This window comes from Pelophylax lessonae (assembly GCF_965119305.1).
Source record: "Pelophylax lessonae genome assembly, chromosome: 5".
NCBI lineage: Eukaryota > Metazoa > Chordata > Amphibia > Anura > Ranidae > Pelophylax > Pelophylax lessonae.
The window spans coordinates 556,244,033-556,268,123 of NC_138772.1; the positions used below are offsets into that span (position 1 = coordinate 556,244,033).

The 24,091-nt window shown below is 43.0% G+C and overlaps 1 protein-coding gene and 1 long non-coding RNA gene across 3 annotated transcripts in view; both read left to right on the forward strand.

Annotated features, from left to right (window-relative positions):
• LOC309556750 overlaps positions 1-24,091 on the forward strand; it is a 489,144-nt gene that overhangs the window by 238,519 nt on the left and 226,534 nt on the right. The gene's annotated exons all lie outside the window — the stretch shown is intronic.
• Positions 1-24,091, forward strand: part of LOC309556744 (unconventional myosin-Ig-like) — a 314,471-nt gene that overhangs the window by 103,816 nt on the left and 186,564 nt on the right. For both annotated transcript variants that reach the window (XM_082259231.1, XM_082259232.1), the window contains exons 10-13: positions 3,012-3,126; positions 11,608-11,778; positions 14,996-15,066; positions 18,044-18,118. In XM_082259231.1, coding sequence (XP_082115357.1) covers positions 3,012-3,126; positions 11,608-11,778; positions 14,996-15,066; positions 18,044-18,118 — 432 coding nt within the window. The remainder of the gene's footprint in view (positions 1-3,011; positions 3,127-11,607; positions 11,779-14,995; positions 15,067-18,043; positions 18,119-24,091) is intronic.

Consider the following 24,091-nt stretch of genomic DNA (forward strand, 5'->3'; position numbering starts at 1 on the left):
TTCTGGCACGTGCTTCCTGCCTCCCCGTGCCGGCTGCTCACGTGTCACATAACATGTTCTATGGCGTGGTTGTCACCTGACCCAGATGTGGAGGGAGGCAATAATAAGGAATAAGGTAGAAATGAGGTGTGAGTGGGCGGACAGCGCGGTACGCAAACACTCCGCACTCTGCCCAGACCGACATCCATTCAGAGAAAAGATCCCTCCTCTCCACCTTCACCAGATTTTAGGTTTTACCTCTATTGAGGACTTCAATCTCCCACTCCGTCCCCTCCCTATAACCTCTATTATATCACCCCATTTCTTTGGTTTACTTAGCAGAAAATGCAACTAAAGAAGTGAGACTTCTCTGTGAGGGAGAATTCATTGGTGAAGCTTCCAATTATACGAATTCTGCAACAATTATATGGGCATAAAATGCACACAATTATACTCATTTCCTCTCCTTTCCTTTTCTTATGTTCCTTATCCTCTCTCCTTTCCATTCTTCCACGCTACTTTCCTTTTTTCTATCCTCTCCTCTCCTCTTTATGTTCCTCTCCTTTTCCTCTTCTCCTTTCCTCTCCTCTCCTCTCTTCTCTGATGTTCCTCTCCTTTTCCTTTTCCCCTCTCCTCACCTCTCCTCTTTATGTTCCTCTCCTTTCCCTCTTCTCCTCTCCTCTCCTCTTTATGTTCCTCTCCTTTTCCTCTTCTCTTCTCCTTTCCTCTCCTCTTCATGTTCCTCTCCTCCCCTCTCCTCCCCTCTCCTCTCCTCTTTTGTTCCTCTACTTTTCCTCTTCTCTTCTCTTCTCTTCTCTTCTCTTCTCTTCTCTTCTCTTCTCCTCTCCTCTTTTGTTCCTCTCCTTTTCCTCTTCTCCTTTCCTCTCCTCTTCTCCTCTCCTCTCCTCTTCTCTCCTCTCCTCTCCTATTTATGTTCTTCTCCTTTTCCTCTTCTCCTCTCCTACTTATGTTCTTCTTCATTTCCTCTTCTCCTCTCCTATTTATGTTCCTCTCCTTTTCCTCTTCTCCTCTCCACTCCTCTTTTCCTCTTCTCCTTTTCTCTCCTCACGTCTACTCTCTGACCTTTTCTGTTCCTTTCCCTTTCCTTTTTTTTTTTTTCTCTATGTTCTTTGCCTCTCCTCTCCTTTCTTGCTTTCCTAACACAACTAGGTTGGGGGGATGGGGGGAGGGATAATTGCCTGTTAGTTGCTCTGCTCTCCTTTCCATTGTTCTCCTTTCAGTTCATCGCCTCTTTTCTCTTCATTTCCTTTCCATACTCACCCTTTCCTCTTTCTTTCCTTCCCCCATCACCCTCCTTTTATATCATTTCCTTTCTTCTTCTTTTATGCATTTCTTATCTTTTTTATTTTTAAATTTTCTATACTCTAATTTGTTTTCCTCTTCCCTCCCCCCTCCCCCCTTCTTTTCTCTCATTGCATCTCCTCTCTTTTTTCTTTTTTATTCATTTCCTCTCCTCTCTTTTAGGTTAATTTCCTTTTCCTCTTCTCTTTTTCTCTCCTATCTCCTCTCCTATCTTTTCTATTCTTTTCCCTTTTCTTGCTTTTGCTTCTTTTCTTTACCTCTCATCTCCTTTCCTTTCCTAACACAATCAGTTTATTATGAGGAGAGGAATCTGTTGGTTGCTCTCCTTTCCTTACCTTTCTCTACCTCTCCAGTGTGCTCCTCTCCCCTCTGTTCATTACCCCTCCTCTCCATTCTTTACCTCTTTTTTCTTTAACTCTCCTCTCATTTTTTACCTCTACTCTTTGCTCCTCTCCTATCCTTTACCTCTACTCTCTGTTCTTTACCTATCTTCTCCTTTCTTTAACTCTCCTCTCATCTCATATTTTTACCTCTCCTCATCTCTCATCTCTTTTCCTCTCCTTTCCCAACCCAGTTAGTTTATTTGTGATAATTATGTTTTACCTCTTCTCTCTTTTTTACCTCTCCTCTCCTTACCTTTCTTTACCTCTCCTCTCTGCTTCTCTCCTTTACCTCTCATCTCTGTTCCTTACCTATCTTTTCCTTTCTTTAACTCTCCTTTCCTCTCTTTTCCTTTACCTATCCTCTCTATTTTTACCTCTCCTCTCCTTACCTTTCTTTACCTCTCCTCTCCTTTACCTCTCCTCCCCTTACCTTTACCTCTCTCCTTTTTTTACCTCTCCTCTCCTTACCTCTCCTCTCTGTCCTTTACCTCTCCTCTCCTCCCCATTCCTTTACCTCTTTCCTTTCTTTACCTCTTCTCTCTGTTCCTCTCCTCTCCTTACCTCTCCTCTCTGCTCCTCTCCTTTAACTCTCCTCTCTGTCCGTTACCTCTCCTCTCCTCCCCATACCTTTACCTCTCTCCTTTCTTTACCTCTCCTCTCTACTCCTCTCCTCTCCTTTTTTTTTACCTCTCCTCTCCTTACCTCTCCTCTCTGTCCTTTACCTCTCCTCTCCTCCCCATACCTTTACCTCTCTCCTTTCTTTACCTCTCCTCTCTACTCCTCTCCTCTCCTCTCCTCTCCTTTTTTTTACCTCTCCTCCCCATACCTTTACCTTTCTCCTTTCTTTACCTCTTCTCTCTGCTCCTCTCCTATCCTTTACCTCTCCTCTCTATTGTTTACCTCTCTTCTCCTTTCCTTTACCTCTCTCCATTCTTTGCCTCTCTTCTCCTTTCCCATTCTCTCATCTCCTCTCCCATCGTCTCCACTCCTCTCCCATCCTCTCCTCTCTTCTCCTCTCCTCTCCCATCCTCTTTTACCTCTCCTTCACTAATACAGTTAGTTTGGAAAGGAGGGTGTGTTGGTGTTCCATGTATTTGGTTCTCCTCCATGGACAATCTATTTCTTGGGGTTCAGAACAATTACTAATAATAAGCAGATTATTTGGGGGGTCCCTGAGAAATGTGGGGACTCCGAGGTGCTCCCCGATGTCAGATCTCAGGATGTGTTGTGTTCTCTGTATGGGACTGGTTGGGTTTCTGCTGGTTTTTGGGGTTTGATGGAGGTGAATGTCGCTGTAACCATCTCCTGGTGTCCGTCTGTCCTCAGCTTCGAGCAGTTCTGCATCAATTACTGCAACGAGAAGCTGCAGCAGCTGTTCATCGAACTGATCCTGCGCCAGGAACAAGACGAGTACCAGCGGGAGGGCATCGAGTGGCAGCACGTAAGTCTCCCTTCCCCCTCCGATAACACGCGCCTTTCATCTGCCGCCCTAAAAATAAATACACCTGAAAAAAATAAAAAAAATAAACCCGAGTGCAAATACCAAAGTGAATATCGAACATAAAACGCAATCGCAGTGTAAATGTGAAGATGCCAAGAAGTGCGATATACAAAGGAAGTGTTTATAAATTATGAGACTTCAGAAAAAAGTCCAAAAATTCTGTATGAATAAGTGACAATAATGTGCAAACACTATCATCATCGTAATGTGAGCTTACACTAAAGAATAAGGGAGGAGGACTGCGGAAGTGACACCTTAGAGCCAGTGGCGGCTGGTGCTCAGATTTTTTTTTTGGGGGGGGGGGGGGGCGCAAACAGAAAAATGTAATAGGCATTGCTTTGCTGCAAAAAACGCTGTAAAAATTGCAGGTCACAAAAGTGTGAAAGGGGCCTTCAGTAATCAAGGTACAGCGTGCCCCCTTTCAATGCAGAGAGACCAGCGTACCCCCTTTCAATGCACAGAGACCAGTGTGCCCCCTTTCAATACAAAGTGACCAGCGTGCCGCCTTTCAATGCAGAGTGACCAGCGTGCCCCCTTTCAATACACAGTGACCAGCGTGCCCCTTTTCAGTGCACAGTGACCAGCATGCCCCCTTTCAATGCAGAGTGACCAGCGTGCCCCCTTTCAATGCACAGTGACCAGAATGACCCTTTCAATGCACAGTGACCAGCGTGCCCCCCTTTCAATGCACAGTGACCAGCGTGCCCCCTTTCAATGCAGAGAGACCAGCGTGCCCCCTTTCAATGCACAGAGACCAGCGTGCCCCCTATCAATGCACAGTGACCAGCGTGCCCCCTTTCAATGCACAGTGACCAGCATGCCCCCTTTCAATGCACAGTGACCAGCGTGCCCCCCTTTCAATGCACAGTGACCAGCGTGCCCCCTTTCAATGCACAGTGACCAGCATGCCCCCTTTCAATGCACAGTGACCAGCGTGCCCCCCTTTCAATGCACAGTGACACGCGTGCCCCCTTTCAATGCACAGTGACCAGCGTGCCCCCCTTTCAATGCACAGGGATCATCGTGCCCACTTCAATGCAGAGATTATCGTGCCCCCTTCAATGCAGAGATCATCGTGCCCCCTTCAATGCAGAGATCATCGTGCCCACTTCAATACAGAGATCATCGTGCCCTCTTCAATGCAGAGATCATCGTGCCCACTTCAATGCAGAGATCAGCGTGCACCCTTCAATGCAGAGATCATCGTGCCCCCTTCAATGCAGAGAGCATTGTGCCCCTTCAATGCAGAGATCAGCGTGCCCCCTTCAATGCAGAGATCATCGTGCCCACTTCAATACAGAGATCATCGTGCCCTCTTCAATGCAGAGATCAGCGTGCCCACTTCAATGCAGAGATCAGCGTGCCCCCTTCAATGCAGAGATCATCGTGCCCACTTCAATGCAGAGATCATCGTGACCCCTTCAATGCAGAGATCATCGTGCTCACTTCAATGCAGAGATCATCGTGCCCCCTTCAATGCAGAGATCATCGTGCCTCCTTCAATGCAGAGATCATCGTGCCCCCTTCAATGCAGAGATCAGCGTGCCAAGCCCCCCCCCCCCCCCCCGAAACCAGTGCCCCCCCCCCCCTCAGTCCTCCCACCTCCTCCTCGGCCAATGGCATGGGGTTTGCCTTTCGGCCAATCAGGAAGCGGGTTTCGGGCCCGCTTCCTGATTGGCCAGGAGGAGGATCTGTGTGATAATAGCGAATTTTCATTCGCTATTGTCACACAATGGGTGGGCTCAGAGTGCACTGCTCTGCGCCCCAGGTCCACCCTTTGCTGAAGCCTATTAGAGCCTCTGGCTCTAATCAGGTGATACAAAAAAAAAAAAAAAGCCCTATTGAACTCCATGTGTCCGGCGCCCCACATGTAGATTAGGGGGCCGGACCCATGGATAGGGGGGGCAGCGCCCCTGCGCCCTCAACGCACTGGCCGCCACTGCTTAGAGCAGAGGTCTCCAAACTTTCCAGGCAAAGGGGCCAGTTTACTGTTACTCATTGAGAGTAGAAGATTCCTCAGACTTGGTGATCAGAGGGGGTAAAAAATGACATACTGCAGCCTGTGGACGGTGGGAGAAATAGCGCCTCATCATTGGTGTCGGTGGGAAGTATAATCCCTATCATTGGTGTCAGTGGGAGGAATAGTGCCCCATCATTGGTGTCAGTGGGAAGAATAATCCTTATAATTGGTATCAGTGGGAGGAATAGTGTCCCATCATTGGTGTCGGTGGGAAGAATAATCCCCATCATTGGTGTCAGTGGGAGGAATAGTGCCCCATCATTGGTGTCAGTGGGAAGAATAATCCCCATCATTGGTGTCAGTGGGAGGAATAGTGTCCCATCATTGGTGTCAGTGGGAAGAATAATCCCCATCATTGGTGTCAGTGGGAAGAATATTCCCCATCATTGGTGTCAGTGGGAGGAATAGTGTCCCATCATTGGTGTCAGTTAGGGGAATAGTGTCCCATAATTGGTGTCAGTGGGAAGAATAATCCTCATCATTGGTGTCAGTGTGAGGAATAGTCCCCCATCATTGGTGTCAGTGAGAATAATAATCCCCATCATTGGTGTCAGTGGGAGGATTAGTGTCCCATCATTGGTGTCAGTGGGAAGAATAATCCCCATCATTGGTGTCAGTGGGAAGAATAATCCCCATCATTGGTGTCAGTGGGAGAAATAGTGCCCCATCATTGGTGTCAGTGGGAGGAATAGCGTCTCATCATTGGTGTCACTGGGAAGAATAATCCCCATCATTGGTGTCAGTGGGAGGAATAGTGCTCCATCATTGGTGTCAGTGGGAGGAATAGTGCCCCATCATTGGTGTCAGTGGGAAGAATAATCCTTATAATTGGTATCAGTGGGAGGAATAGTGTCCCATCATTGGTGTCGGTGGGAAGAATAATCCCCATCATTGGTGTCAGTGGGAGGAATAGTGCCCCATCATTGGTGTCAGTGGGAAGAATAATCCCCATCATTGGTGTCAGTGGGAGGAATAGTGTCCCATCATTGGTGTCAGTGGGAAGAATAATCCCCATCATTGGTGTCAGTGGGAAGAATATTGCCCATCATTGGTGTCAGTGGGAGGAATAGTGTCCCATTATTGGTGTCAGTTAGGGAAATAGTGTCCCATCATTGGTGTCAGTGGGAAGAATAATCCCCCTCATTGGTGTCGGTGGGAAGAATAATCCCCATCATTGGTGTCAGTGTGAGGAAAAGTCCCCCAACATTGGTGTCAGTGAGAATAATAATCCCCATCATTGGTGTCAGTGGGAGGAATAGTGTCCCATCATTGGTGTCAGTGGGAAGAATAATCCCCATCATTGGTGTCAGTGGGAAGAATAATCCCCATCATTGGTGTCAGTGGGAGGAATAGTGCCCCATCATTGGTGTCAGTGGGAGGAATAGTGTCCCATTATTGGTGTCAGTGGGAAGAATAATCCCCATCTTTGGTGTCAGTGGGAGGAATAGTGCCCCAAGGGCTGGATAAAGGCAAGCAAAGGGCCATGTCTAGCCCACCAGCCACAGTTTGGAGACCTCTGCCCTAGAGATTCGCTGAGAGTGAAAGATTTACACCAAAGAGAAATTAATAATGCTGTTACCTTGCAGCAGTAAGATGAGTGACCTGAGAGCACTGAGGTGACACCAACGTTGAAGAATTACTTTGTATCTATCACATGAAGGGAGAAGTTGTGATATGATGTTACAGTATCTCACAAAAATAAGTACACCCCTCACATTTTTGTAAATATTTTATTCTACCTTTCATGTGACAACACTGAAGAAATGACACTTTGCTACAATGTAAAGTAGTGAGTGTACAGCTTGTATAACAGTGTAAATTTACTGTCCCCTCAAAATAACTCAACACACAGCCATTAATGTCTAAACTGCTGGCAACAAAAGTCAGTACACCCCTAAGTGACAATGTCCAAATTGGGCGCAAAGTGTCAATATTTTGTGTGGCCTCCATTATTTTCCAGCACTGCCTTAACCCTCTTGGGCATGGAGTTCACCAGAGCTTCACAGGTTGTCACTGGAGTCCTCTTCCACTCCTCCATGATGACATCACAGAGCTGGTGGATGTTAGAGACCTTGCGCTCCTCCGCCTTCTGTTTGAGGATGTCCCACAGATGCTCAATAGGGTTTAGGTCTGGAGACGCTTGGCCAGTCCATCACCTTTACCCTCAGCTTCTTTAGCAAGGCAGTGGTCATCTTGGAGGTGTGTTTGGGGTCGTTATGTTGGAATACTGCCCTGCGGCCCAGTCTCTGAAGGGAGGGGATCATGCTCTGCTTCAGTATGTCACAGTACATGTTGGCATTCATGGTTCCCTCAATGAACTGTAGCTCCCCAGTGCCGGCAGCACTCATGCAGCCCCAGACCATGACACCCCCACCACCATGCTTGACTGTAGGAAGACACACTTGTCTTTGTACTCCTCACCTGGTTGCCGCCACACACGCTTGACACCATCTGAACCAAATAAGTTTATCTTGGTCTCATCAGAGCACAGGAGATGGTTCCAGTAATCCATGTCCTTAGTCTGCTTGTCTTCAGCAAACTGTTTGCTGGCTTTCTTGTGCATCATCTTTAGAAGAGGCTTCCTTCTGGGACGACAGCCATGCAGACCAATTTGATGCAGTGTGCGTCGTATGGTCTGAGCACTGACAGGCTGACCCCCACCCCTTCAACCTCTGCAGCAATGCTGGCAGCACTCATACGTTTATTTCCCAAAGACAACCTCTGGATATGACGCTGAGCACGTGCACTCAACTTCTTTGGTCAACCATGGAGAGGCCTGTTCTGAGTGGAACCTGTCCTGTTAAACGGCTGTAAGGTCTTGGCCACTGTGCTGCAGCTCAGTTTCAGGGTCTTGGCAATCTTCTTATAGCCTAGGCCATCTTTATGTAGAGCAACAATTCTTTTTTTAGATCCTCAGAGAGTTATTTGCCATGAGGTGCCATGTTGAACTTCCAGTGACCAGTATGAGAGAGTGAGAGCGATAACACCAAATTTACCACACCTCCCCATTCACACCTGAGACCTTGTAATACGAACGAGTCACATGACACCGGGGAGGGAAAATGGCTAATTGGACCCAATTTGGACATTGTCACTTAGGGGTGTACTCACTTTTGTTGCCAGCGGTTTAGACATTAATGGCTGTGTGTTGAGTTATTTTGAGGGGACAGCAAACTTACACTGTTATACAAGCTGTACACTCACTACTTTACATTGTAGCAAAGTGTCATTTCTTCAGTGTTGTCACATGAAAAGATAGAATAAAATATTTACAAAAATGTGAGGGGTGTACTTACTTTTGTGAGATACTGTATGTAATTGACTTTTTTCATCCCTTTTCAGCATGTTTATTTATTACACCCACCATCTTTATTACGTTGATGATTGTGTTGCACATTATTATATTATTATTATAATGTTGCACATTATTGCACTTATTCATTCAGAATGTTTGGACTTTTTACTGAAGCCTCATCATTTACAGTGCCTTGCGAAAGTATTCGGCCCCCTTGAACTTTTCGAACTTTTGCCACATTTCAGGCTTCAAACATAAAGATATAAAACTGTAATTTTTTGTGAAGAATCAACAAGTGGGACACAATCATGAAGTGGAACTAAATTTATTGGATATTTCAAACTTTGTTAACAAATAAAAAACTGAAAAATTGGGTGTGCAAAATTATTCAGCCCCTTAAGTTAATACTTTGTAGCGCCACCTTTTGCTGCGATTACAGCTGTAAGTCGCTTGGGGTATGTCTCTATCAGTTTTGCACATCGAGAGACTGAAATTTTTGCCCATTCCTCCTTGCAAAACAGCTTGAGCTCAGTGAGGTTGGATGGAGAGCGTTTGTGAACAGCAGTTTTCAGTTCTTTCCACAGATTCTCGATTGGATTCAGGTCTGGACTTTGACTTGGCCATTTTAACACCTGGATATGTTTATTTGTGAACCATTCCATTGTAGATTTTGCTTTATGTTTTGGATCATTGTCTTGTTGGAAGACAAATCTCCGTCCCAGTCTCAGGTCTTTTGCAGACTCCATCAGGTTTTCTTCCAGAATGGTCCTGTATTTGGCTCCATCCATCTTCCCATCAATTTTAACCATCTTCCCTGTCTCTGCTGAAGAAAAGCAGGCCCAAACCATGATGCTGCCACCACCATGTTTCACAGTGGGGATGGTGTGTTCAGGGTGATGAGCTGTGTTGCTTTTACGCCAAACATAACGTTTTGCACCTCTCCTCACCTCTCATCTCCTCTCCTTCCTTTACCTCCCCTCTCCTCTTCTTTCTTTACCTCTCCTCACCTTCATCTCCTCACTTCTCCTCTCTTTTCCTCTCATTTCCTAACACAATTAGTTTAATATGAGGAAAGGAGGGGGGGGGGGTTCTGTTGGTTGCTCTTCTCTACTTACCTTTCTTTACATCTCCTCTTTGCTCCTCCCCTCTCCATTCTTTACTTCTCCTCTCCTTCCTTTACCTCTCCTCTTCTTTCTTTACCTCTCCTCTCCTTTCTTTACCGCTCCTCTCCTTTCTTTACCTCTCCTCTCCTTTCTTTACCTCTCCTCTCCTTCCTTTACCTCTTCTTTCCTCTTCTTTCTTTACCTCTCCCTGCACAGAAAATAAAACTAGTATTGTAATCTCCGGTAACCTATAAGGGCAAAACAATGGAGGTAGTTTGTAGATAAAATAAAATAAAAATCGTAATTGTTCGATGGTAAAACAGACCGATGGGTATGATAATGGAACGTCCACCCATCAATGCCCGGGGTGGGCACAGCGGCCAAATTACCCCCCCAATGCACACAGATGGAGGCGGTCAAATCCAAGTATACAAAATTTATCATATATAACCATACAAGGTAACTAACACTCATATAATATATCAAAATAATTGTATGGGCCCTGTATGCAAGACCTAGTTAGGTGAATAAATCCCAGTAAATATGATTAGGAAGGCAGAGTAAGATGACTGCCCTGGGAGAGCGGTAATATCTTGTCCCAAAAGGACCGATAACCACATCCAAGAATACATCCTTTCCATTTCCAGTATTCAACACACACTATATTACCACAAGTATTGGGACGCCTGCCTTTACACGCATATGAACTTTAATGGCATCCAAGATAAGACACAAAGGTAAGTTCAATCTAATATGAATGGCGTGTGCTTAGCCTGCTGTCTATAAGGTCAACACGTTTCGCTAGATATTTGGCTTCCTCAGGACCCAGACAGGAAAAGTGTAGGCTACCTAAAACAATACAATATTAGTACCAAAATACATCATGACAACAACACAGCATATATATTTTTTTATATATGTGAATATATATATATATATATATATATATATATATATATATATAATATATATGCTATGTTGTTGTCATGATGTATTTTGGTACTAATATTGTATTGTTCTAGGTTGCCTTCTCTTTTCCTGTCTGGGTCCTGAGGAAGCCAAATATCTGGCGAAACGTGTTGACCTTATAGCCAGCAGGCTAAGTGCACACCATTCATACTGGATTGAATTTACCTTTGTGTATATATGTGATTGTATGTGTTCTCAATGAGCTACATACAGTATAGCTAATTAGAAGGTATTATTTTCCCCATATATTTGGGGTATGATACCTGTATTTTTATCTATTTTAACATTGTACAATAAAGATTATTTTTTATTTTATCTAAAAATTGTCTTAATTTTTTTGCCATTATAGTCTGTCATTGTAGGTTACCTGAGATTGCCACTCCGGTTTTTTACCTAGTTTTGTTCTCCATATGATCTGGATGAGGCCACAATTGTCTCTTTTTTGTATTTATACCTAAAATGGCACCTCATGAAAAATAAACATGGAAAAAAATGCGAGAATGTACCAATCAAGGTCCAGTCCACCCGAAATGTGAACATTTAACGTATTAACCATTAATCTTAAGAATTTTCACAAGCATCGCATTACCACTCACAGGAGACCTTCATTTCTGTTCTTTTGGAACAATTTATCAACCTAACTAGGATTTCAAATACATTTCTGTAGGACATTCAGACTGATGGTATCTCCACATTGCACAACAAGACTTTTCATGGATCCAGAGAACAACAACTTGTCCAAACAACATCTCTCTGCAAAGCAATTCTTGTTATTATATAAAAAAAACTCAACATTAGCATATAAGCACTATAATATTGTCAATATAACCATTATTAAAACATATAAAATAAAAAACATTCTTTATCATGGGTCACCAGGACGAAAAGGAAAGGTGACTCTTCCCAGTGGGGATACAGACCTCCAAAAAATAAAAAATGAAAGAAGGTCAGACCCTGACCCATGGTGTCGAAAATTTTTGCATACCCTTTAATGATGAAAACTTTTCGATGTGTTTTTTTGTGATCTCCCTTAGATTGAGTACTTCAACAATCAGATCATTGTGGATCTGGTGGAGCAGCAACATAAAGGGATCATCTCCATCTTGGATGAGGCGTGTCTGACGGTGGGCGATGTTACTGACACCATTTTCCTGGAGTCCATGAACAGCAAATTGGGGAAACACCCTCATTACAGCAGCAGGAAGGTGAGGTCCCATTACTGTCTATATCCTGCCAGATTTATTGGGGACCTGGCGATACCCCGCTCCGCCTATATAGGGGGCTTCCAACTACGAACCTGTCTAAGCATTGTGTGTAGGAGAATGTCTTCCCTTGAGGATCAGAACCTAAAGGGAACGTGCAATGGCTTTGTACATAGTTTCCTTACTATGGTGAGGACTAAAAAAAAAAATATATATATATATATATACTGTATACTGTGTATGTATATGTGTGTGTATATATATATATACTGTATATATATATATATACACACACACACACACATATATATATATATATATATATATATATATATATATATATATATATTAAAAAAATATATATATAATTATATATAAATATATATATATATATATATATATATATATATATATTAAAAAAATATATATACTATAAATATATATAATTATATATAAATATATATCTATAGCTGTCTATAAGGTCAACACGTTTCACCAGATATTTGGCTTCCTCAGGACCCAGACAAGAAAAGAGTAAGCTACCTAGAACAATACGACATTAGTACCAAAATACATCTTGACAACAACACAGCATATATATTTGTTATGTGAATCTGCATATTTCTACCGGTGGGTAGGATAGCCGAATGTCCACCCATTATTACGTTGCCCCAAAAGGACCGATAACAACATCCAAGATATACTATATTACCAAAAGTATTGGGACGCCTGCCTTTACACGCACATGAACTTTAATGGCATCCCAGTCTTAGTCCGTAGGGTTCAATATTGAGTTGGCTCCACCCTTTGCAGCTATAACAGCTTCAACTCTTCTGGGAAGGCTGTCCACAAGGTTTAGGAGTGTGTCTATGGGAATGTTTGACCATTCTTCCAGAAGAGCATTTGTGAGGTCAGGCACTGATGTTGGAGAGAAGGCCTGGCTCACTCTAATTCATCCCAAAGGTGTTCTATCGGGTTGAGGTCAGGCCAGTCAAGTTCCTCCACCCCCAAACTTGCTCATCCATGTCTTTATGGACCTTGCTTTGTGCACTGGTCCAAATAATTTGGTGGAGGGATTATGGTCTCTGGTTGTTTTTCAGAGGTTGGGCTTGGCCCTTAGTTTGACCTTTCTTCCAGAAGCACATTTGTGAGGCGTCAGCATACCAAGACATTTTGGACAATTTCATGTTCCAAACTTTGTGGGAAGAGTTTGAGGATGGCCCCTTCCCGTTCCAACATGACTGCGCACCAGTGCACAAAGCATTTATCAAAGCAGAAACCTTTCCTTTATCAGGTGGCTTTTTCCTGAGATTCAGTTAGACAAACAGAGCCTTAAAGCAAGCTGTTCCAATGTTTATTCTCCTTTGCTAACCCATAGTGCTCTGGGAATTGTTTAGTTACACAGTTACATAGTTACATAGTAGTTGAGGTTGATAAAGACAATAGTCCATCCAGTTCAACCTGTGTAGGTGTGTGTGGCTGTAATCATTTCCCATACCCCTGAATGTTTTTATCCTTGAGGTGTACATCCAAGAGTCTCTTAAATGTAGCCATACTCCCCGCAGTTACTACCATTTGTGGTAGAGAATTCCACAATCTTGTAGCCCGTACAGTAAAGAACCCCCTGTGTAGCCTGAGGTTAAATCGCTTCTCCTCTAATCGCATTGTATGGCCTCGACTCCTCATGCATTCCTTGCGACTGAATAGCTTTTTTTCTATGCTGAGGTCACCTTTGAGGTATTTATAAATTGCTATCATGTCCCCTCTCAGGCGTCTCCTCTCCAGGGAGAATAAATCAAGTGCTTGTAAGCGCTCTTCATAGTTAAGGTCCTCCAATCCCCTAATCAGTTTAGTTGCCCTTCTCTGGACTCTCTCCAGCTCCAACACATCCCTCCTGAGGACTGGCGACCAGAACTGGACAGAATACTCCAGATGCGGTCGGACCAGAGTTTTATAAAGTGGAAGGATTATAGTCTTATCTCTGGAATACATCCCTTTCTTTATGCATGCTAATATTCTGCCGGCTTTGGCAGCTGCAGCTTGACATTGCATGCCATTGCTTATTCTATCCTCTACCAAGACTCCCAGATCTTTCTCCATTTTTGATTCCCCCAGAGTTTTCCCCCCCCCTAACGTGTATTGTGTTTTTATGTTTTTAGCCCCCAAGTGCAAAACCTTACACTTCTCCACATTAAACCTCATTTGCCATGTCGTTGCCCACTCCGTTATTTTGTCCAGGTCATTCTGTAGGATATCTGCTTCATGCTGTGCAGTTATTGCCCTGCCTAATTTTGTGTCATCTGTAAAAACTGATAACGAACTACTGATCCCGTCCTCAATGCTGTTTATGAATAAATTGAACAAAATTGGTCCCAGGACTGAGCCTTGGGGGACCCCGCTTACCACCCCAGACCAGTCTGAGTATGCGCCATTCGCCACCACCCTTTGGACACGCCCCTTTAACTAGTTCCGTATCCAAGAGCAAACCTTGTGGTCGGTGCCTGCAGACCTTACTTTATAAATTATTTGTCATAAAAGTGACTCCCGTCACAAAATCACAAATTTAGCAAAACGATTACCTCTGTGAAGACATTGTATCTACCTGTACCTTCAAGAGCCACGATTCCTGGAGAATCTGGAAGTCTGCAGGGCAAAGAAGTGAACCTCATGGCTCAAGCATGGAAGCAGATAAGATGGGATTTTTATTTGGGATAATAAATGTATTAGACATCTTGTGGTCTCTGCTCTTAGTTGGAACATTTGGTTTTAAAATGTAAAATTTGGAGTGTGGATCCAGCAAAAATAAAATGATGTCCAATATACTTCCTCCCTCCTCCATAATATTCAATAGCCAATGTGTTTAACATTTCACGGAAATGTTCAGACTCCCGCTCTCTAAACTGAACATCAAAGGGCCAGATCTCCCCCTGTGCATGCGTGAGATCTGGTGCCGGATCCTCAGGGGGCGGCTGTAGGAACCTGGAAGAGACAGCCGGCTCCTGAGGACATAGAGAAGAAGGATGGCGGCGTGGGACCAGGCATGGAGCTGCAAAGCGATGGACGAGAAGAGGACAGCGCCGGGTTCACTGGGCTGGTAAGTTTTTTCAGCATTAAACTGTGGAAAAGGTTTAAAATGAATTGGGGAAGATTTTATCTGAGGAGGGGGAAGGTCCCCTTTATTCTGAGACATGGCTGACCTCTGTGTTCCCCTGTTTTCTAGCTTTCTCCGACAGACAAGTCCATGGCGTTTAACCGCGACTTCCGGATAAAGCACTACGCTGGCAATGTGACGTAAGTACAAATACAGAGATATATCCATAGAGGTGTCAGTACGTCTGTTAGTAGAGGTGTCAGTATGGTTGTCAGTAGAGATGTCAGTACGGGTTTTAGTAGAGGTGTCGATAGAGGTGTCAGTGGAAGTGTCAGTACAGGTGTTAGTAGAGGTGTCAGTACGGGTGTTAGTAGAGGTGTCAGTAGAGGTGTCAGTATGGGTGTTAGTAGAAGTGTCAGTACAGGTGTTAGTAGAGGTGTCAGTACGGGTGTTAGTAGAAGTGTCTGTACGGGTGTTAGTAGAGATGTCAGTACGGGTGTTAGTACGGGTGTTATTATGGGATTTAGTAGAGGTGTCGATAGAGGTGTCAGTACGGGTGTTAGTAGAGGTGTCAGTACGGGTGTTAGTAGAGGCGTCAGTATGGTTGTCAGTAGAGGTGTCAGTATGGGTTTTAGTAGAGGTGTCGATAGAGGTGTCAGTGGAAGTGTCAGTACAGGTGTTAGTAGAGGTGTCAGTAGAGGTGTCAGTATGGGTGTTAGTAGAAGTGTCAGTACGGGTGTTAGTAGAGATGTCAGTATGGGTGTTAGTAGAGATGTCAGTACGGGTGTTAGTAGAGATGTCAGTATGGGTGTTAGTACGGGTTTAAGTAGAGGTGTCGATAGAGGTGTCAGTAGAGGTGTCAGTACGGGTGTTAGTAGAGATGTCAGTACAGGTATTAGTAGAGGTGTCAGTAGCAGTGTCAGTAGAGGTGTCAGTAGCAGTGTCAGTAGAGAGCAATGTCAGTAGCAGGATCGGTAGCGATGTCAGTAGAGGTGTCAGTAGCAGTGTCAGTAATGGTGTCAATAGAGGAGTCAGTAGCGGTGTCAGTAGAGAGCGATGTCAGTTGAGGTGTCAGTAGAAGTGTCAGTAGCGGTGTCAGTAGCGGTGTCAGTAGCGGTGTCAGTATCGGTGTCATTAGCACTATCGGTAGCGGTGTCAGTAGCGGTGTCAGTAGAGGTGTCAGTAGCGGTGTCAGTTGAGGTGTCAGTAGAGGTGTCAGTAGCGGTGTCAGTAGCGGTGTCAGTATCGGTGTCATTAGCACTATCGGTAGCGGTGTCAGTAGCGGTGTCAGTAGCGGTGTCAGTAGAGGTGTCAGAAGCGGTGTCATTAGCACTATCGGTAGCGGTGTCAATAGAGGTGTCAGTAGTGGTGTCAGTAGCGGTGTCAGAAGCGGTGTCAGTAGAGGTGTCAGTAGTGGTGTCAGTAGAGGTGTCAGTAGCGGTGTCAGTAGTGGTGTCAGTAGAGGTTTCAGTAGAGGTGTCAGTATAAGTGTCAGTAGTGGTGTCAGTAGAAGTGTCAGTAGTGGTGTCAGTAGCGGTGTCAGTAGCGGTGTCAGTAGAGGTGTCAGTAGAAGTGTCAGTAGCAGTGTCAGTAGAGGTGTCAGTAGCGGTGTCAGTCGAGGTGTCAGTAGCGGTGTCAGTAGCGGTGTCAGTAGAGGTGTCAGTAGCGGTGTCAGTAGAGATGATAGTAGTGGTGTCAGTAGCGGTGTCAGTAGAGGTGTCAGTAGAAGTGTCAGTAGAGGTGTCAGTAGAGGTGTCAGTAGAGGTGTCAGTAGAAGTTTCAGTAGAGGTGTCAGTGGCGGTGTCAGTAGAGGTGTCAGTAGAAGTGTCAGTAGCAGTGTCAGTAAAGGTGTCAGTCGTGGTGTCAGTAAAAGTGTCAGTAGCAGTGTCAGTAGCGGTGTCAGTAGAGGTGTCAGTCATGGTGTCAGTGGCGGTGTCAGTAGAGGTGTCAGTAGAGGTGTCAGTAGAAGTGTCAGTAGAGGTGTCAGTGGCGGTGTCAGTAGAAGTGTCAGTAGCAGTGTCAGTAGAGGTGTTAGTAGAGGTGTCAGTCGTGGTGTCAGTAGAGGTGTCAGTAGCAGTGTCAGTAGAGGTGTTAGTAGAGGTGTCAGTCGTGGTGTCAGTAGAGGTGTCAGTAGCAGTGTCAGTAGAGGTGTCAGTCGTGGTGTCAGTAGCAGTGTCAGTGGCGGTGTCAGTAGAAGTGTCAGTCGTGGTGTCAGTAGAGGTGTCAGTGGCGGTGTCAGTAGTGGTGTCAGTAGAGGTGTCAGTAGCGGTGTCAGTAGTGGTGTCAGTAGAGGTGTCAGTAGAGGTGTCAGTAGAGGTGTCAGTAGTGGTGTCAGTAGCGGTGTCAGTAGAGGTGTCAGTAGAAGTGTTAGTAGAGGTGTCAGTAGAGGTGTCAGTAGAAGTGTCAGTAGAGGTGTCAGTGGCGGTGTCAGTAGAGGTGTCAGTAGAAGTGTCAGTAGCAGTGTCAGTAAAGGTGTCAGTCGTGGTGTCAGTAAAAGTGTCAGTAGCAGTGTCAGTAGCGGTGTCAGTAGAGGTGTCAGTCATGGTGTCAGTAGAGGTGTCAGTAGAAGTGTCAGTAGAGGTGTCAGTGGCGGTGTCAGTAGAAGTGTCAGTAGCGGTGTCAGTAGCGGTGTCAGTGGCGGTGTCAGTAGAGGTGTCAGTCGTGGTGTCAGTAGAGGTGTCAGTGGCGGTGTCAGTAGAAGTGTCAGTCGTGGTGTCAGTAGAGGTGTCAGTCGTGGTGTCAGTAGAGGGGTCAGTGGCGGTGTCAGTAGAAGTGTCAGTCGTGGTGTCAGTAGAGGTGTCAGTAGAAGTGTCAGTAGAGGTGTCAGTCGTGGTGTCAGTAGCAGTGTCAGTGGCGGTGTCAGTAGAAGTGTCAGTCGTGGTGTCAGTAGAGGTGTCAGTAGAAGTGTCAGTAGAGGTGTCAGTGGCGGTGTCAGTAGAAGTGTCAGTAGCGGTGTCAGTAGCGGTGTCAGTGGCGGTGTCAGTAGAGGTGTCAGTCGTGGTGTCAGTAGAGGTGTCAGTGGCGGTGTCAGTAGAGGTGTCAGTAGAAGTGTCAGTAGCGGTGTCAGTGGCGGTGTCAGTGGCGGTGTCAGTGGCGGGGTCAGTAGAGGTGTCAGTAGTGGTGTCACTAATCACTGTCCTGAAACATTGTAACAATGGAATCTCTCATGAATTTCAGATATTCAGTTGAAGGGTTTCTGGATAAGAACAAGGACACCTTATTCCAGGACTTCAAGCGTCTGATGTATAACAGGTGATCACACATTCTGTTTTCTGTATATCTATAAGAACTGTAATTCTGATATACAATCACACCGCACCTTTAAGGTTACTTTGTTGCTATTTAAAAAAAGTGAAATTAGCAACTAATTCTGATGTTTAATTGGCTTATATTTTGCCTTTCCTGGTCCCCCCCCCCCCTTCCCCCCACACACACACTTTTTGGCTTGTTTGTTTGATAAAACCTTTCCATTTCCTTTTCATTCCTAATTTTAGACCGTGTGATGTCATCACTGGGTCTCTTTACTTTTCTATGGAAATAGGAGAGCAATTGAAATAGGGGATCGATAGAAATGGGGGATCAATGGAAATAGGGGATCAATAGAATTAAGAGATTGATAGAAATAGATGATTGACAGAAATAGAGGATTCATATAAATTATGGATCAATAGAATGACAATAGGGGGTCCATGGAAGCAGAGGATTAGGGGAAATAGGAGATTGATAGAAAGAGGTGATCAATGGAAATAGGAGAGCAATCGAAATAGGGGATCGATAGAAATGGGATATCATTTAAAATAGGAGATCAATAAAATATCATAGAAATAGGGAATTTATAGAAATAGGGGATCAATAGAAATGTGAGGTTGCTAGAAATAGGGGATCAATTATAAAAATGGTATCGCTAGAAACAGAGGATCAGTAGGAATAGGGGATTGATGGAAATAGATAACTGATAGAAATAAGAAGTTAATAGAAATAGGGAATCAGTAGAAATAGGAGATCAATAGAAATTGGGATTGATAGAAATAGGGGACCAATATACATAGATGATTGATAGAAATAAGGTATCAATAGAAATATGGAATCAGTAGAAAGAAGATTAATAGTAATAGGTAATTGATAGAAATAGAGGATCAATAGAAATAGATAACTGACCGAAATAAGGAATCATTGGAAATAGGGAATCAGTAGAAATGGAGATTAATAGAAATAGGTAATTGATAAAAATAGAGGATAAATACAAACTAGAGGATCAGTGGAAATAGGAGATCTATTGAAGTAGGAGATCAATGGAAATGGGGGATTGATGGAAATAGAAGATACATAAAATTAAGGGATTGAAAGAAGTGGGGGATCAATAGAAATAGGAACTGACAGAAGTGGGTATTTGATGGGAAAAAAAAGGGTTCAATAGAAATGTGAGGTCCATAGAAATAGGGGATCAATGATAATAGGTTTTTGATAGAAAAAGAGGATCATTGGGAATAGGAGATTGATATAGATGGTTGATAGAAATAAGGGATCAATAGAAACAGGGAATCAGTAGAAATAGGAGATCAATAGAAATAAGTAATTAATAGAAATAGGGAATAATAAAAAATAGAGGATCAATGGAAATTAGGGATCAATAGAAAAAAATGATCAGTGGAAATGGGGGAAGGATCAATGGAAGAAGGAGATCAATAAAATTAAGGGATTGACAAAAATAGAAATCGGGGGTCAATGGAAATGTGAGATTGATAGCAATAGGGGATTAATAGAAACAGAGGATCAGTGGGAATTGGGGATTGATAGAAATAGATGATTGGTATAAATAAGGGATCAATAGAAATACGAAATCAGTAGAAATAAGAGATCAATAGAAATAGGGATTGATAGAAATAGAGGATCCAAAGAAAAAGAGAACTGATAGAAATAAGGGATCAATAGAAATAGCGAATCAGTGGAATAGGGGATCACTAGTAATAGGTAATTGATTGTAATAGGGGATTTAAAAAAATGGAGGATCAATGGAAATAGGGATCAATAGAAAATAAAGGATCAATGGAAATAGGGGATCAATGGAAATAGGAGAAAGCTAGAGATAAGGGATCAATGGCAACAGGAGATCGATAAAATTATTGGATTGAGAGAAATAGGAACTGATAGAAATAGTAATAGGGGATCAATAGAAATGTGAGGTCAATAGAAATCGGGGATTGATAGAAATAGATGAATGATAGAAATAAGGGATCAATAGCAATAGGGAATCAGTAGAAATAGAAGATTAATAGAAATAGGTAATTGAAAGAAATAGGGGATTAATACAAAATAGAGGATCAGTGGAAATAGAAGATCAATTGAAGTAGGAGATCAATGGAAATGGGGAATCAATGGAAATAGGAGAAAGCTAGAAATAAGGGATCAATGGAAATAGAAGATAAATAAAATTAAGGATTGAAAGAAATGGGGGATCAAAAGAAATAGGAACTGATAGAAATGGATAATTGATGGGAAAAAAGGGGTTAATAGAAATGTGAAGTCCATAGAAATAGGGGATCAATAATAATAGGGTTTTGATAGAAAAAAAAAAACATAATTGGGAATAGGGGATTGATAGAAATAGATGGTTGATAGAAATAGATGATTGATAAAAATCAGGGATCAATAGAAACAGGGAATCAGTAGAAATAAGAGCTAAATAGAAATAAGTGATTGATAGAAATAGGTAATATTAGAAAATAGAGGATCAACTGAAATTAGGGATCAATAGAACAAAAAAGGATCAGTGGAAATGGGTGATCAATGGAAGAAGGAGATCAATAAAATTAAGGGATTGACAAAAATAGGGGGTCAATAAAAATGTGAGGTTGATAGAAATAGGGGATTGATAGAAATAGATTATTGGAAGAAATAAGGGATCATTAGAAATATGGAATCAGTAGAGATAGGAGATCAATAGAAATAGGTAATTGATTGAAATAGGAGATTAAAAAAATGGGGGAACAATGGAAATAGGGGATCAATAGAAAATAAAGGATCAATGGAAATGGGGGATCAATGGAGAAAGGAGAAAGCTATAAATAAGGGATCAATGGCAATAGAAGATCGATAAAATTAATGGATTGTTAGAAATAGGAACTGATAGAAATAGTAATAGGGGAATCAATAGAAATGTGAGGTCAATAGAAATCGTGAATTGATAGAAATAGATGAATGATAGAAATAAGGGATCAATAGAAATAGGGAATCAGTAGCAATAGAAGATTAATAGAAATAGGTAATTGAAAGAAACAGAGGATCAATAGAAATAGGTAATTGAAAGAAACAGAGGATCAATAGAAATAGGTAATTGATAGAAATAGAGGATTAATACAAAATAGAGGATCAGTGGAAATAGGAGATCAATGGAAATGGGAAATTGGTGGAAATAGGAGAAAGATAGAAATAAGGGATCAATGGAAAGAGAAGATAAATAAAATTAAGGGATTGAAGGAAGTGGGGGATCAATAGAAATAGGAACTGATAGAAATGGGTAATTGATGGAAAAAAGGGGTTAATAGAAATGTGAGGTCCATATAAATAGGGGATCAATGATAATAGGGTTTTGATAGAAAAAGAGGATCATTGGGAGTAGAGGATTGATAGAAATAAATGGTTAATAGAAATAGATGATTGATAGAAATAGATGATAGAAATAAGGGATCAATAGAAACAGGGAATCAGTATTAATAGGGGATCAATAGAAAAAAAGTAATTGATAGAAATAGGGAATAATAGAAAATAGAGGATCAATGGAAATTAGGGATCAATAGGAAAAAAAGGATCAATTGAAATGGGGGATCAATGGAAAAGGCGATCAATAAAATTAAGGGATTGAAAAAAATAAGGGGTCAATAGAAATGTGAGGTTGATAGAAATAGGGGATTGATAGAAACAGAGGATCAGTGGGAATCGGGGATTGATAGAAATAGATGATTGGTAGAAATAAGGGATCAATAGAAATAGGGAATCAGTAGAAATAGGAGATCAATAGAAATAGGTAATTAGTGTTGAGCGAACACGGACTGTATTATTCGTGTTCGTACCGAATAATTGGATTTTTTGTACCCGAACACGGACACGGACACTTTACTGTATGTTCGGGTAAAAATCCGTGTTCGGTCGTTTTATTTCCGGGTTTTGCATGCTTTGGCGCTCTTTTCATGGCGGGCTTTCAACAGCCAATCAACAATCGTTTAACTGGTGTGCCTTAAGCCATCCCAGCCATGCCTGCAAATGTCTCAGTAGCTGTGATTGGCCGTCTGAAGCATGTGACCAAGTCTTTATAAGTTCGAGGCAGCCGCAGCGGCGTCATTATGCTGCTTAGATTCAGGGACAGAGCACACATCAACGTGCTGGCTGCTGATTAGGGAAAGATAGGCAGGAAAAAAACATTTGTGTCCGGATAGAATTGAGGGACAGGTCGGAGTGTTTAGGCAGGGCGAGTTGTAGGCATTTTAGGGATAGAGTCTGCTGAATTATATAGGGTCAGTGTCTTCTACAAACTACAATCGATATTGCTGTGTGGGGGGTGGGGTCTGCACTCAATCCTGATCTACGATCTCTTCTCAATCCTGTTAGGGACAGAGTCTGCTGAATTTTAGGGAAACTGTGTTCTACAAACTACAATCGATATTGCTGTGTGGTGTGGGATTGGAGATAGGCAGGTGTCAGTGATCCACATCCATTTTTCTGTGTGTGAGCTGCAGTGAACACAATCTTTTTGGGCTGCAGTGAACACAATCTTTTTGGGCTGCAGTGAACACAATCTTTTTGGGCTGCAGTGAACACAATCTTTTTGGGCTGCAGTGAACACAATCTTTTTGGGGTGCAGTGAACAAAATCTTTTTGGGGTGCAGTGAACACAATCCTTTTTGGTGTGCAGTGAACACAATCTTTGTGGGGTGCAGTGAACAAAATCCTTTGTGGGGTGCAGTGAACACAATCTTTTTGGGGTGCAGTGAACAAAATCCTTTTTGGGGTGCAGTGAACAACATCCTTTTTGGGGTGCAGTGAACACAATCTTTTTGGGGTGCAGTGAACAAAATCCTTTGTGGGGTGCAGTGAACACAATCTTTTTGGGGTGCAGTGAACACAATCTTTTTGGGGTGGAGTGAACAACATCCTTTTTGGGGTGCAGTGAACAAAATCCTTTTTGGGGTGCAGTGAACAAAATCATTTTTGGGGTGCAGTGAACACAATCTTTTTGGGGTGCAGTGAACACAATCTTTGTGGGGTGCAGTGAACACAATCTTTTTGGGGTGGAGTGAACAACATCCTTTTTGGGGTGCAGTGAACAACATCCTTTTTGGGGTGCAGTGAACACAATCTTTTTGGGGTGCAGTGAACACAATCTTTGTGGGGTACAGTGAACAGAATCTTTGTGGGGTGCAGTGAACACAATCTTTGGGGGGTACAGTGAACACAATCTTTGTGAGGTGCAGTGAACACAATCTTTGTGGGGTGCAGTGAACACAATCATTGTGGGGTGCAGTGAACTCAATCTTTGTGGGGTACAGTGAACACAATCTCATACTGAAGGTTTGAGGGTGCTGCCTGTTCCATACTCCCCCTACTCCTCATCTAGCCTTTTAGGGGTACAAACAATAGTAATTGGGGCCTAGTGTGGTTGTGTACGTGTGATATACATACACTTTTTTGGGATCATATTTTCTATTCCGCTATTTAATCAAAAACCTTTGGGGATCAGTTAAATTGGGGGATAGTCTGTGTTGGTACGTGTGAGAGAGATCCACCTTTCCAAGTTGTTGGGGTTCATCTCATACTTCTGAAGGTTTGAGGGTGCTGCCTGTTCCATACTCCCCCTACTCCTAGCCTTTTAGGGGTACAAACAATAGTAATTGGGGCCTAGTGTGGTTGTGTACGTGTGATATACATACACTTTTTTTGGATCATATTTTCTATTCCGCTATTTAATCAAAAACCTTTGGGGATCAGTTAAATTGGGGGATAGTCTGTGTTGGTACGTGTGAGAGAGATCCACCTTTCCAAGTTGTTGGGGTTCATCTCATACTTCTGAAGGTTTGAGGGTGCTGCCTGTTCCATACTCCCCCTACTCCTAGCCTTTTAGGGGTACAAACAATAGTAATTGGGGCCTAGTGTGGTTGTGTACGTGTGATATACATACACTTTTTTGGGATCATATTTTCTATTCCGCTATTTAATCAAAAACCTTTGGGG